The 14211-nt window shown below is 33.4% G+C and overlaps 1 protein-coding gene across 1 annotated transcript in view; it reads left to right on the top strand.

Annotated features, from left to right (window-relative positions):
* The window catches only part of EXOC4 (exocyst complex component 4), a 911913-nt gene that overhangs the window by 235057 nt on the left and 662645 nt on the right, over nt 1-14211 (top strand). Inside the window, 1 exon segment of the mRNA XM_074267888.1 lies at nt 11073-11218. Coding sequence (XP_074123989.1) covers nt 11073-11218 — 146 coding nt within the window.

The raw sequence follows: 14211 nt of genomic DNA, 5'->3' as shown, positions 1-14211 counted from the left end.
ACATAAAAAATGACAATGCTCTCAAAAGTTACTTTAAAGTGTTAATACTACACCAACCAAAATACCAAATAGATACTTTTACTTTTAATTTAGAGCAGAGATCAACAATCATTGGCCATATTTGGACCACAAAATTCTTTTGTACAATCCATGAACTAAATAGTTTTTAGTTTGTCAACCTTTTGAAAACAAGTAACCAACTCCTGATTTAGAGGAACAAAAGATCTAGTATATCAAAAGAAGTATTAAAAAACTACTTATGAAGAGGGACTAACAGTCCTACATCTTCAAACTATATAATAAAGCTGCTTTCAGAAAAAAATTGATATTAGTTAAAATTTTTTAAACAAGTAGATCATTGCGAGAAATAACACCAGGGAGAATAAGAAATGAAACTCAATTAACCAGTGTTCAATAAACTCAAAGACATAAATTACTTAGGAATTAGCTCCATGATTGATATGACATGAACTCCTGAGGAAAACTGGAAAGCAATCAGGCAGATGTGAGGCTTAGATCAATAATGTACTCCATATTTCACAATAAATTCAAAATATATATATGCCCTTAATACTAAAGCTCATATCATGAAAACATCAGAAGAGTCAGGGGTCATATTCCTTTCACAACCATATATAGGAGTATTCATAACCAAGCAATGAAGAGAAAATTACAAAAAATAAAACATGTAATTTTGATAATGTGAAATTGAAACACATTTGCACAAATAAAGTTAAAGCATCTAGGATAAAAAACAGTTGTCTAGGGGGAAAATTCTTTGTATCACATTTCTTTAAAAAGGGTTGGTATCCAAGAGAGGTAGATAACTAGCAGAAATCTGTAACACCAAAAAACATTTCCCAAAAGAGAAATGGTCAAAGAATTCTCAAAAAGAAGAATTACCAAAAAAAAAATTGCAAACTATTAATTACCATATGAAAGAATGCACTAAATTAGTAAAAGAGAAATATAAATCAAAATGATCCAGAGAATTTACACAATCAGCAAATAATATTGGAGTTATAAAATAGACACATTAGAGCTTTGTTGGTAGAGTTGTGAAAAAAAGCCCAAATGGAATCAGGAAGAATCGGATACTACTGAAAAACAATTGAACAACAATACAAATTGTAGTATGGGAATATAATGGAGCTTTTATGCTGTAAAACATAATGAATATGATGAATACAGAAAATTATGGAAAGACTTAAAAGAATGTATATAAAATAAAGCTGGGTCAAGAAAACAAATACTTGATGATATAGTAGAATTAATGAAAACCAAAAAATTGAAGATGAATATTGAAAATTACAAAGAACAAATTTGTCCCTCCCGAAAAAACTATGAGAAAATTCCTTCCTCCATACTCTTTTGCAGAAGTCCCTAAATGTGGATGGTTTTTGATTTATTATTAGTTTTATCGATTTTTATTCATTTCTTATTTTTCTTTTAGTAAATAATTCTTTGTTATAAGAGATGATTATCTAGGAGAAAGAAGGGAGGTGGATATGTGAAAAAATTTTAGGGTGTCATAAGAAGGAAAGATATCAGTAAAATTTTATTTTTAAAATGCTTATTGTTTGAGTGATTCAAGACTGAACTTGTAATTTACTTCCTTATAATGCTTTCTCTAAAATTTATGTAAGAAATAATCTTTCCTTTCTAGGAACTTTTACAATAATTTTTTTTTTGTTCCTCTCAGATGCTTCTCACCTTCCATTTTGCATAGTAAGATTTTTTTTTGTTTTTTGGGTTTTTTTTTTTTTTAAACATATATTTCTCATCTCCTGTGCTGACCTTTGAAAAATATATTATTTAAGGGTAATTAGGTGCCACAGTAGTTAGAACACTGAGGCCTATAGTTAAAACTGAGTTCAAAATTTGGCATTAAGCATTTACTAGCTATGTACTCTAGACAAGTGACTTAATCCCATTTGCCTCAGTTATTTCATCATTTGTAAAATGAGCTAGAGAAGGAAATGACCAATCATTCCAAGAAAACCCCAACTAGGGCTATGAGGAGTTGGACATGACTAAAATGATTGAACAGCAATAGCAAAAAAAAATTAATATTGTACCTCTCTCAGTACCTAGTAGCATGCTGTGTACATGAGTGTTTTATAAATGTTCAATGAATCAAAATAGTATGGTTGAGTTCTAACATTTTAAATTCTAAGTAGGGAATACTTGTTCAACATGGGGATATTGTAGTCTTTCTATTGCATTATAAATCTCAGAATCTTGTCCCTCATTTACACATCATGAGTTTTGTGATTGATATCCTAGCAACTGCTAGTAAAATATTACAGCAGACATTAAAGAGAACAATAATGTTATATAAATTTTCAAGTATTTTCCAGCTGTGACTTTTTTGTGTTGTTTTGTCACTCCAGGTAATAATGCTTTTAACTTATTTATTTTAGAATTTCTCATAAAATATGACTTTTATTATGCTAAAGTGCTTACCTACCAGAGAGAATTCTTGAGATTTGAAACCAAAAAATTAAGAATATCAAGAGATAGTTAACTAGGATCATTGTATGAACTATTTTGCATTTTTGGTAGTGATTGTAATGTACCTTGTGAATGTAGAAATCAGCTGATTTGTTTGTGGACAAAACACAGTTTTAATCTGCTTCAGTTTTCTTATATGGAAAATAACAACAAGAATTCATAGGAGTTCAAAGAGGATTTGTGTTCTAATTGCAAGTTGAAAATCATTTTGTAAATATGAGAGTGTTATTTGTAATGAAGACATTAAAGGGTTAGCTTTCATGAACTGGCTAATATGGTTTGCTTCATTATTCTCCTTTTGGAAGATTCAGCCAGTTCAATACAGTATAGAATTATCCCATTATTCTTCTAGGAATTAAAAAAAAAAGTCTTTATTTTTAATGTCTTGCTATTGTTGCTTTTGGTATGAGAGCAATACTTTAAATACATTAAAAAAAAAACTAACACTTTGAGCCATTAACAAATGGGAAAAAAAATATCTCAAAAATCCTGCTTGTATAAGACTTTACAGGTGAGATTACTATTTTATTATGTATGAAGTAGGTACCTCTCTGTTATTTAACCTATAATTTTCAGTTGATATATAGCTTTGTATTAATAACAACATCTTGCTACAAAAGGCTTATCATTAATTAATCAAACATTACATTTATTGAGTACCTACCAGCTATAGTAAGAATCCTATCTAATGAGGCAGTTAGGGGGCACAATGGATAGATCACTCGATCTGAAATGAGGAATGAGGAAGTATAAATCTTGCCTTAGACACTGACTGTATGACCCTGGGCAGGTTAATCTTTATCTGCCTCAGTTTTCTCCTTTGTAATTTGAGGATAATAATTAAACTTATTTCCTAGGTTGTTGTGAGGATACAATGAGATATTTACAAAGCATATGGCAAACATAAAGTACTATATAAAAACTCGCTGGTTTTTGTTATCATTATTATTAGCAGCCTCTTCCTTTAAGAGGCTTACTTATAGTTTGGTTTCAGAGACATCAAAAATGATAACTAATAATTGTACATGAGATGAGTTATTTGAGTGTTATAGATAGTAAGTGCCATTCTAATTCCATTTAGAGGAGAAGTCACTATGGAATGGGGTACTTGGGAAAGATTTTTATGGAGATATTGAAACTTATTAGCCCTTGAAAGAAGAGTAACATTCACATAAGCAGAAGAAAAGGTGAGGAGAGAATTACAATCAGGATGATGTTCTGAGGAAAGACATGGGTGTAGGGCCATGAAAAGTATATTCAGAGAATTATCTCAGGCTATCTAGAGATTCATATTTGAGTATTTAGGGGAAGTAAAAATGAGAAAGCAGATACGGATCAGCCTGTAGAATATCTTGAATATTAGGCCCAAACATTTGGACATTCTCTGGTAATCATTGAAGATTTAGGAGCAGAAGAGTTAAGTGATGGAAGCAGTGATTGAAGTAGCAGTCTGGCCTTTAGGTGAATTATTCGTAGGTAGAAGTGCCCAAACTTGGGCTATTCTGCTGGCCCAGCCTTTTGAGAATGTAGCATCACTTTCATTCCACTATAATACAGTGGAGTAGAACTTGGATTGGGAGTCCTTATGGATAAAGTTGAAATAATAACTGCTTTACCTATGCCAGGGGATGATTGTGAGGAATGTATGAAATTAGAATACAGTGAGGAATTAAGAATAGGAGACCACATAGTGGAGAAATGATGAAGCTTGCTTGGTCACTATGATATGGGACAAATAATTTTATATTTCTCAGTCTCTCTTTATCTGTAAAATGAAGTGTTTGACTCATACTATCTCCAGTGATCCCTCTTGTTCTATTTGTGTTTGTAAAAGGAAAGATACAAAACATTAAATAGGAGGTCCTATTTTCCTTCCATTTTGAATATACTATCACCAATGTGGTAAAGAACAAAGAACATCAAATTTGATGTCAGAGGACATGGGCTCAAATCTCAACTTTGCTTTTCACTGACCTCTGTGAAACAAATTACTTATCCTCTGTAGGTTCTAAAATGAGGGAATTGGATGAGGTGACCTTCAACAGCACTTCCATCTCTCAGTTTCATTGCTCTGTGCAGCTAAATCCAAATCATACTTAATGGGTTTCCCCATTGGTTGTGGGTGGGGTGGGTACTCAGATCAGCTCAGTTTTAATTCATCTTCCACTTGGGGGCAAACTATTGTTACCACAAGAAATTTAATACTTAATCAAATGAAGTATGCTTAGCTGAGGCCTAGAAAGAATAGTCAGAAAGGGTATACCAGTAGTTTAGCTTGTGTAGAAACAGTTCCTTTTATCTCCAAATAGAAATTCGTGTACTCATGAAATTCAGGGCAAGTATCTGCTAAGTATAAAAGGCCCTAGCTATAGTGTTTGGGCATTTTGGGTCCCTTAATTGATCAGGGAGTGACATTATTATTGTCAGAGAGGATATATCCAGGGAAGCATAGCTTGAATGAACCTCTTCTTGCCAACCCCCTGTTTAACCCCCATTTAGTTAGGTTTTGGGGATAACTATGTGACTTATTAATTTTTAAGGGAGGAGGTGGGAAGACTAGCACAGTTCTTGCCGCAGAGGGAAAGGAAAAACCTATTTGTTATTGATCTTATCACAGTATCCTATCCTACCATCCGTCCTGGACATTTTCTTGCCATCTGCCCTGCCAATATGCACACATACCCTTTTTACTCACCTCCCCCTGTTCTCCACTTCTAGCTGTGGGAATAGTAATCAAATCCCTACCACCATAACTATTGTAAAACTATGCTAACTGATTCCTCTATGTCTCTATTCATCATCCCTGTTACTTTTTAGACCAGTACACCAGTTTCTGCCTCCCACTCTCTTATATGGCTTATCTGCCTTCACTAGAATGAGCTACTGAATATTGTTTTTTGATCTGTAGTTTTTGGGTTAAACACCGTGCTTATCATAAGTGCTTAAGCAATCCTTTTCATTAATAACTCCAAATCTCTGTTCCTTTGACCAGGTCATATGATTTCAAAGCTATAAAGCATTGTGATTTTTTTTGGGGGGGAGGTTTTAATTTTCTTTGAAATTATTTAATAAAAACATCTAAGGTATGTGAACATGTCTATTTTTTGCTCGTGTCCTAACTATTTCTTTTCCTCTTCCTTTTTATTTTTAAGCATTATTTACTTTTATTTTTTATAATAAAATAATAAAAAATAATTTTTATTTTTCAAAATACATGCAAAGCTAGTTTTCAACATTCACCCTTTCATAACCTTGTGTACCAAATTTTTCTTTCTCCCATCCTCCTTCCCTGCCTTCTCTCTCCTCTAGACAGCAAGTAATCCAATATAGGTTAAGCATGTGCAATTCTTCCAAACATCTTTCCATATTTAACTTGCTGCACAAGAAAAATCTTATCAAAAGAGGAAAAATGAGGAAGAAAAACAAGCAAGCAGCAACAATAACAAAAAAAGGAAATACTATGTTGTGATCCACACTCAGTCCTCATAGTTCTCTGGGTGAAAATGACTCTCCATCACATCTCTTAGAACTGTTCTGAATCAAATCACTGTTGAAAAGAGCCATGTTCATCAAAGTTGGTCATCACACAATCTTGTTGTTACTGTGCACAATGTTCTCCTGTTAAACATAATTTTAGTGAGTCTTGCTTCTGCTCTGTACCAAAAGTCTTGCTCAGTAATTTAATCTAAATTTCCTAGGCATTTTGTTGTTTATCAAACTCTTTTCTTTTCCCAAAGTCTTTTCCTTTTACCTCAGGTTCTTTTCTCAGCTTTTTAAAAAAAGGAAGCTGAAGAAAAACAAAGCAAACACAGTGCCTCTGTACTCCTTTGGATGATCATTTCTCTGCTAATATCTTGTTTTCCCAGCAAGAAAGAAATATTTTCCCACTTTATAATCTAGGAAGGGTTGTAGGATCAAAGGGTTTATAACTAAAACGGACAAGAGATAGCACAGTTTTCTTCCTTTTCTTTCTTCCTTGTCTTTTAAAATTAAATTTTCATACGCTCCCAAACCTGACGTAGCTAACAGTTTTTACCAAGAATTACCTTAGAATTTTGCTTTAGATACTGCTGCAGTTAGAAATTTTAAGTGACGATATCTTTTACAATAGGACAATTTTTTAAGCAAGAAATTATCAATAAATTAAAGAAAATATTGAAAAATAGGGAACATATTAATTTATATCATGTATCACACATTAAAGTATTATGACATTAATGTATTTTAAGATAAGGAGAAAGGAATAAGCACTAATATAGTTTTTACTCTCTACTTGGCACTGTATGAAGCACTTTACAAATACTATTTTATTTGATCCTCACAACCTTGAAAATTGGTACTATTTTTTCCCCATTTTAAAGTTGAAAAAACTGAAGCAAGCTAAGATTAAATAAGTAGTCCAAGATCACACTATTAATAAGTGTCCTGGGTGGTGTTTGACTCATGTATTCCTCACTAGGGACATCACCTTTCTGCCTCCTGGTAAATTTGATTCCGTTTACATTGGGAATTAGGATCATTAGGATTTTTTAATTACACATGTTTCAGGGATATATCCTTGGTACAGGAACAATATCAGTTCATTTCAATCCATAGAAAGATTGGAGTCAGGGTAAGTGAATATAATTACATTTCCCTGCCTTAGTAAGTAAAGTATATTGGATTTAAATGAACTTTCTTCTGCTACAATACCTTTTGTACAATACCTATTGGAAAGGTATTATGTTATTTGTAAAACATTAATCTTATTGTGTAGCATTATAAATTCATATGTAAATACCATTTAACTTGAATAACAATAGCTGAGTTTATATAACATTTTCAAAATTGCATAATACTTACAAACATTTTCTTATCTGAACATGAAGAGATCTTTAGGAGACTGAATGGTGGTTGTTGTTTTGAAAACATATTAACTCCTTACATTGGCCTTTATTTCACAGAATTGTTGAGAAATTTTAGTTATTTGAGGATTTTGCTAAGTATTCTGAATAATTAAGATTTTTATTATAGTGTAGTGAATGAGAAGGGACAAAGGCATTGAGTGAATTTCACCACATTTCACTTCTCTAGATGTTAAACCAATATGCTTTAAAAATACTTGTTCTTCAGAGCCAGGGAATCATTATACACAGCAACAAGAAGACATATGATGATCAATTCTGACGGGCATGACTCTCTTCAACATTGAGATGATTCAGACCAGTTCCACTTGTGCAGTGATGAAGACAGTCATCTAAACCCAGAGAGAGAACTATGGGAACAGAGGGTAGAACACAACACAGCATTCTCACTCTCTCTGTTATTATTTATTTGCATTTTGTTTCTTTTTCCTCATTTTTTCTTTTTCTTCCTTTTTGATCTGATGTTTCATGCACAACCAGATGGCAATGTGAATATGTATATACATATTGGATCTGGCATGTATTTTGGCATATTTGGCATGTATTGCACTGCCTGCTGAGTGGAGGAGGGGATGTGGGAAAGAAGGGGAAAATTTGCAATAGGGGGTTATGCAGGGGTCAATGTTGGAAAAATTAGCCATGCATATGCTTTGTGAATAAAAAGCTTTAATAAAAAAAATACTTGCTCATATCTTTTTTTTTTTAAATGATGAAATTAAGCCATGAGAGAGGAATATACTGGGAGAAAGGGAAAGGGAGAAGTGGATTGGTACAAATTATCTGACATTTAAAAAGTGGCAAGAAAAAGCTGTTATAGTAAAGGGGAAAATGAGGAGAAAAAGGTGAAAGAGTATGAAACTTAGTCATCAGAATTGACTCAAAGAGGAAATAACATATATTCAATAGGGGTATAGAAATCTATTTTACCCTGAAGGAAAATAGGAAGGGACTGGGATATGGGAAGGGGGGGGGAAATAATAGAAGAGAGGGCAAATTGGGGGAGGGAATGGTCAGAGACAGAGTGAAAGAAGTGAGAGAGAATAAATGGAGTTGGGGGGGATGCAATTAGCAATAGTAATTATAAAAATAATTTTGAAGCAATTTTTCTGATAAGGTCTTATTTCTTAAACATAGACAGAACTGAATCAAATTTATAAAAAATAAGAACCATGCCCCTAATTGATAAATGATCAAAAGATATGATCTATGCCCAAAAGACTATAACTTCATGCATGTTCTTTGACCTAACAGTACCACTAGTTGGCATGAGATTTTTTTTAAATGGAAAATGATCTATATGTTCAAAATTTTTTGTAGCAATTCTCTTCCTGGGGAGGGGGGGAGGAAAGGAAATAAAAAGGATGCTTATTAATTGGAGAATGGCTCAGTAAACCGTGGTGTGTGTTTATGATGAAACATTATTTTTCTGTGGGAAATGATGAGCAGGATGCTTTCAGGAGAAAAAAACAAACCTGGAAAATCCTTTGTGAAATCAATCAAAGTGAAATGTACTATATACAAAGTAAAAGCAATGTTCCAGAATGACCAGCTATAAATGACTTTGTTATTCTCAGTAGTACAATCATCCACAGTTACTCTGAAGGACTTTTGATAAAAAATCCTATCCATACCCAGAGAAAGAACTGATTATGTTCGAATACAGATCAAAGCATTCTCTATTTCTTTCTCTCTCTTTTTAACTTAATTTTTCTTGAGGGTTTTTATTTTCATTAGGGTGAGAAAACTATATTTTCTTTCACAACTTGACTTTAATGGAAATGTTTTGCATACATGTGAATCCTTAATTGTGGGTAGGGATGAAAAGAACCTAGAACTCAAATTTTTTTTTAAAAAATGTAAAAAAAATTGTTTTGAGTATAACTGAGGAAAACTATTAAATGAATAAAAAAATAAAAATACTTGCCCTTACAATTGAAGTAGATTGCCTTCTTATAATTTCCCACTTACTCTTACCTTCATTTTCTCCTTTTCTATTGATTACTTCTTCTTGGTTCAAAAGACTACTTAGGTCATTAAGAAATCCTTCTTCAATTGAAATCTCTTCAAGTTTATCATCCTTTGGAATCTGTTTTCTTTCACAGCACAAAAGTAAAACAAAAAACTTCATGTTTTATTCTGTTTTTCTGCGCTCTTATTCACTTTTTCAACCCCTTGCTGCCTGACTTTCAACCTTACCCCTTTGGTGAAATTTCATGTACAACTTGGTCAATAATAGATTACTGGTTATCCAAAACCACTGGTTATCATGTCTCAAATTTTGGCCTAATCCTTGACTTGTCCTCTTTCTCAGGGATGATATCAAATTAACTGGTAAGGGTCACATGATCACAGATCTTGCACTGCACAGGGACCCTACAGATTATCCATCCTGTTTTCATTGTGTGGTTGTTCAGTTGTTTTGTCAGGCCCTACTCTTCATGGCCAAGTTGGGGGTTTCTTGTCCAATATTCTGGAAGGATTTGCCATTTCCTTTTGCAGTTTATTTTACAAATAAGGAAACTGAGACAGACAGAGTGAAGTGAGTTACCCAGGGTCGCATAACTAAGTGTGTGAGTGTGTTTGAACTCAGGAAGATGAGTCTTCCTGACTCCAGTCCTGGTGCTCTCCCTGCAGAGCAGCCTAATGATCCCTCATTTTACAAGTAATGAAACTAGGCCCCAGGGAGTTACCTGCCTCAGGTCATACTTTTGAAGCACTGAGAGCTTGGTGGGACATTGAGGACACCAAGATCATCCACTTCATCTAGGACAGTGCTTACTCTTGTCTTGCCACTGGACTTCCTGATTTTGGTAGAGAGAGGGAGGCTAATGACTTTGTATAACTCTGCCTTAACACAAGACATCACCTTGTGATACTATTGACCCTCTTTGAAAATGGACAAAATAACATCCATTTATCCATTTATTTTCACATATCCGGACTATTGAATAGCTTTACAAGTTAGTCTTTCTTTTATTTAGGCTCTTCTTTCCCCAGTCCATGTTTTCCACATGTCTGGAATGTCCTTGTTCCTCAATTCTGTCTCTTTGAACTTTTAACATTCATCAGAGCACAACTTAGGAGCTACCTCCTACATGACACCTATACTGATTCCTTATTTATTTATCTGTCTATCTATCTATCTATCTATCTATCTATCTATCTATCTATCTATCTATTTATTCACCTATTCATTCATCTATATCTATCTATCTATCTATCTATCTATCTATCTATCTATACTTGGTAGATGAAATGAGATTCTTGAGAGCAGGGACCTTGTTTTTTGATCTTCAATGCCTAGTACAAGGCCTTATAAAGGCAGATAATAAATTTGGGTTTAAGTGAAGATATTTATCCAACTACTCCATTCTTAACAGTACTTCTTTGATTTGAGTAAAACCTTTTCTGGCTTTTGCCCTTCACCATCTCTTTCTCCTTTCTCTGACCCTATAAGTGTGGTGAGCAGGAAATTGACTAGTTATTGGAATAGTCTTCATTTTAGAAAACAATTATGCAAGTACTCAAAATAATCTGGGTTAGTATAACTTTGGCTATAATGATATGCAATTGAATTATTACGTACTTGCTGATTTGAGTCTTGCTAGCTTATTGGAACTGAATTATATAAAACTGTTTTGTCTTCTTATGTAGATGCTGCTGACAGAATATTTGGATATGAAGAACACTCGGACGGCTTCTGAACCATCAGCTCAGCTTAGTTATGCCAGCACAGGACGGGAATTTGCAGCTTTTTTTGCCAAAAAGAAACCTCAAAGACCAAAAAACTCTCTCTTTAAGTAAGTAATAAGAGGGCAGATAGGAGCAATTGTTATATTCTCAAATACACTGGGACTTAAGCTTGACTGTAAATTACAATATTCATTTAAAGCATTAGTTTGAATAATGTCCTAGAAACTTGATTTCTAACTTTTTTCAGTTCCCTTTACTATTGTTTATTGTTAGTTAAAAATTCAGTATTTAACATGATTCTTGCAATATCTTCACTGTTTAATACAAAATCCAACCAAGGAGCCTTGGGAAAATTAATGGGAAAAGAAAATTCTACCTTCTGAGAAAATCCCTAATCCTATGTACTTATTTATTCTTTTTAATAAAATTATACATTATTCATGTTCTTTATTGCTCTTTGGATACAATATTAATTGGTTAAAGAAGAATTTCTTTCCCCCCCCTTTTTTTATCTTTTCAACACTATTTGCCTCAATTTCCTTATTTGTAAAATGAGGTGGATATAGTAATGACAAACTGCTCCAATGTCTTTTCCAAGAAGACCCCCAGATGAAATCATGAAGAATCAGACACAACTAATCAATGAAAAAAACAAAACAAAAACAAAACCTCTCCTTTCTCTCCTTTTATATTTTTTAGGAAAAAATTCGTTTTCACTGTTTTTTGGTTATAACTGATTTACTACCATATATTCACATTCTGTTTTTCCATTGGACACAAGTGAAACATATATTATATGTTTTCTCTATATCGTATATGAAACAAAAATGTAGTTAAGGTTTTGTTTTTATTGTTTTAAAAATTGAATTTCTATTTGTTTTGATATAGTTGAGTCTTTGTACCCTTTACTGAGTCAATTTTGGAATTGATGTGAATTTTGTATTTTTTAAAGAGTTGAATTTATTTATTTTGGAGGGTATTCTTTTCTCTTTTCCAAATTATTATTCAATTACACATAGGAACTAGATAATTTTGACACAATTAGTGTATTTCATGTCTTCTTCAGTCTTTATGTGATATATTAAGCAATTTTAAGGGTTTTTAAGCAAATATTCTTGATCTTAAATTCTCAGTTCTAGGTTTTTCACACATAGTTCTAACTCATCCATGATCCTTTTGGGATTGTAGATCATTTTCCAGAAGTTAGAAAGGATTTCAGTTTCACAAAATCTTCCGGTTATGAAGGATTAACATTTTGGTAAAAACCCATTATTCTCAAGTGTAAGAAGTACTTTATTATTTGTCATTAACTGTCTCCAGTCAGGGTTAATTGTGTCTATTTAATAACTGTCCTCTCTTAGTATATTTGTCTTTCCTTTCCCTTTTTACAACCCTATTTTTCTCTTGTCCTCTGGCCAATAGCTTTTAACATGCTTTTTGGATATCACTCCTGTCTTTTCTATAGTTGATTGGTTGGTAACATTACAGTGGAAGGACCCCACACTACCTTATATCATACTTTTGATGCCTATTTAGGTTTGTTTGGTTTTTTTTTAGAATTTTTTTTCCACAGTATATATGCATGAGTAATTTTTTTTATAACATTATCTCTTGTATTCATTTTTCCAAATTATCCCCTCCCTCCCTCCACACTCCCCCCCCCCCATGACAGGCAATCCCATACATTTTACATGTGTTACAATATAACCTAGATACAATATATGTGTGTAAATACCATTTTCTTGTTGCACATTAAGTATTAGCTTCCGAAGGTATAAGTAACCTGCGTAGATAGACAGTAGTGCTAACAGTTTACATTCACTTCCCAATGTTCCTTCTCTGGATGTAGTTATTTCTGTCCATCCTTGATCAACTGGAAGTGAATTGGATCTTCTTTATGTTGAAGATTTCCACTTCCATCAGAATACATCTTCATACAGTATTGTTGTTGAAGTGTACAGCGATCTTCTGGTTCTGTTCATTTCACTCAGCATCAGTTGATGTAAGTCTCTCCAAGCCTCTCTGTATTTCTCCTGTTGGTCATTTCTTACAGAACAATATTATTCCATAACATTCATATACCATAATTTACCCAACCATTCTCCAATTGATGGACATCCGTTCATCTTCCAGTTTCTAGCTACAACAAAAAGAGCTGCCACAAACATTTTGGCACATACAGGTCCCTTTCCCCTCCTCAGTATTTCTTTGGGATATAAGCCCAATAGCAGCAATCCTGGGTCAAAGGGTATGCACAGTTTGATAACGTTTTGGGCATAGTTCCAAATTACTCTCCAGAATGGCTGGATTCTTTCACAACTCCACCAACAATGTATTAGTGTCCCAGTTTTCCCACATCCCCTCCAACATTCATCATTATTTGTTCCTGTCATCTTAGCCAATCTGACAGGTGTGTAGTGGTATCTCAGAATTGTCTTAATTTGATGCCTATTTAGTTTTGGCAAGCGCACAGAAAAGAATGTAATGATTTTTTCTATCAAGCTTTTTTTTTTTAAATTATAGCTTTTTATTTACAAGATATATGGGCAATTTTTCAGCATTGACAATTGCAAAACCTTTTGTTCCAACTTTTCCCCTCTTTCCCTCCACCCCCTTCCCCCAGATGGTAAGTTGACCAATACATGTTAAATATGTTGAAGTATAAGTTAAATACAATATATGTATACATGTCCAAAAGTTATTTTGCTGTACAAAAAGAATCAGACTTTGAAATAGTATACAATTAGCTTGTGAAGGAAATCCAAAATGCAGGTGGACAAAAATAGGGGGATTGGGAATTCTATGTAGTGGTTCATAGTCATCTCCCAGAGTTCTTTCTCTGGATGTAGCTGGTTCAGTTCATTACTGCTCTATTGGAATTGATTTGGTTCATCTCATTGTTGAAGAGGGCCACGTCCATCAGAATTGATCATCATATAGTATTGCTGTTGAAGTACATAATGATCTCTTGGTCCTGCTCATTTCACTCATCATCAGTTCATGTAAGTCTCTCCAGGTTTTTTACTCTTTAATGACAATAATAGTTGTGTCTACTGCCCATTGGAGGGTTTTGTTTTTATTTTTTCAAATTTCACTGGTC

The sequence above is a fragment of the Sminthopsis crassicaudata genome, chromosome 5 (genome assembly GCF_048593235.1).
Source record: "Sminthopsis crassicaudata isolate SCR6 chromosome 5, ASM4859323v1, whole genome shotgun sequence".
Classification (NCBI taxonomy): domain Eukaryota; kingdom Metazoa; phylum Chordata; class Mammalia; order Dasyuromorphia; family Dasyuridae; genus Sminthopsis; species Sminthopsis crassicaudata.
Note: the sequence above shows the minus strand (reverse complement) of the source record. Positions and strands in the feature narration are given on the sequence as shown.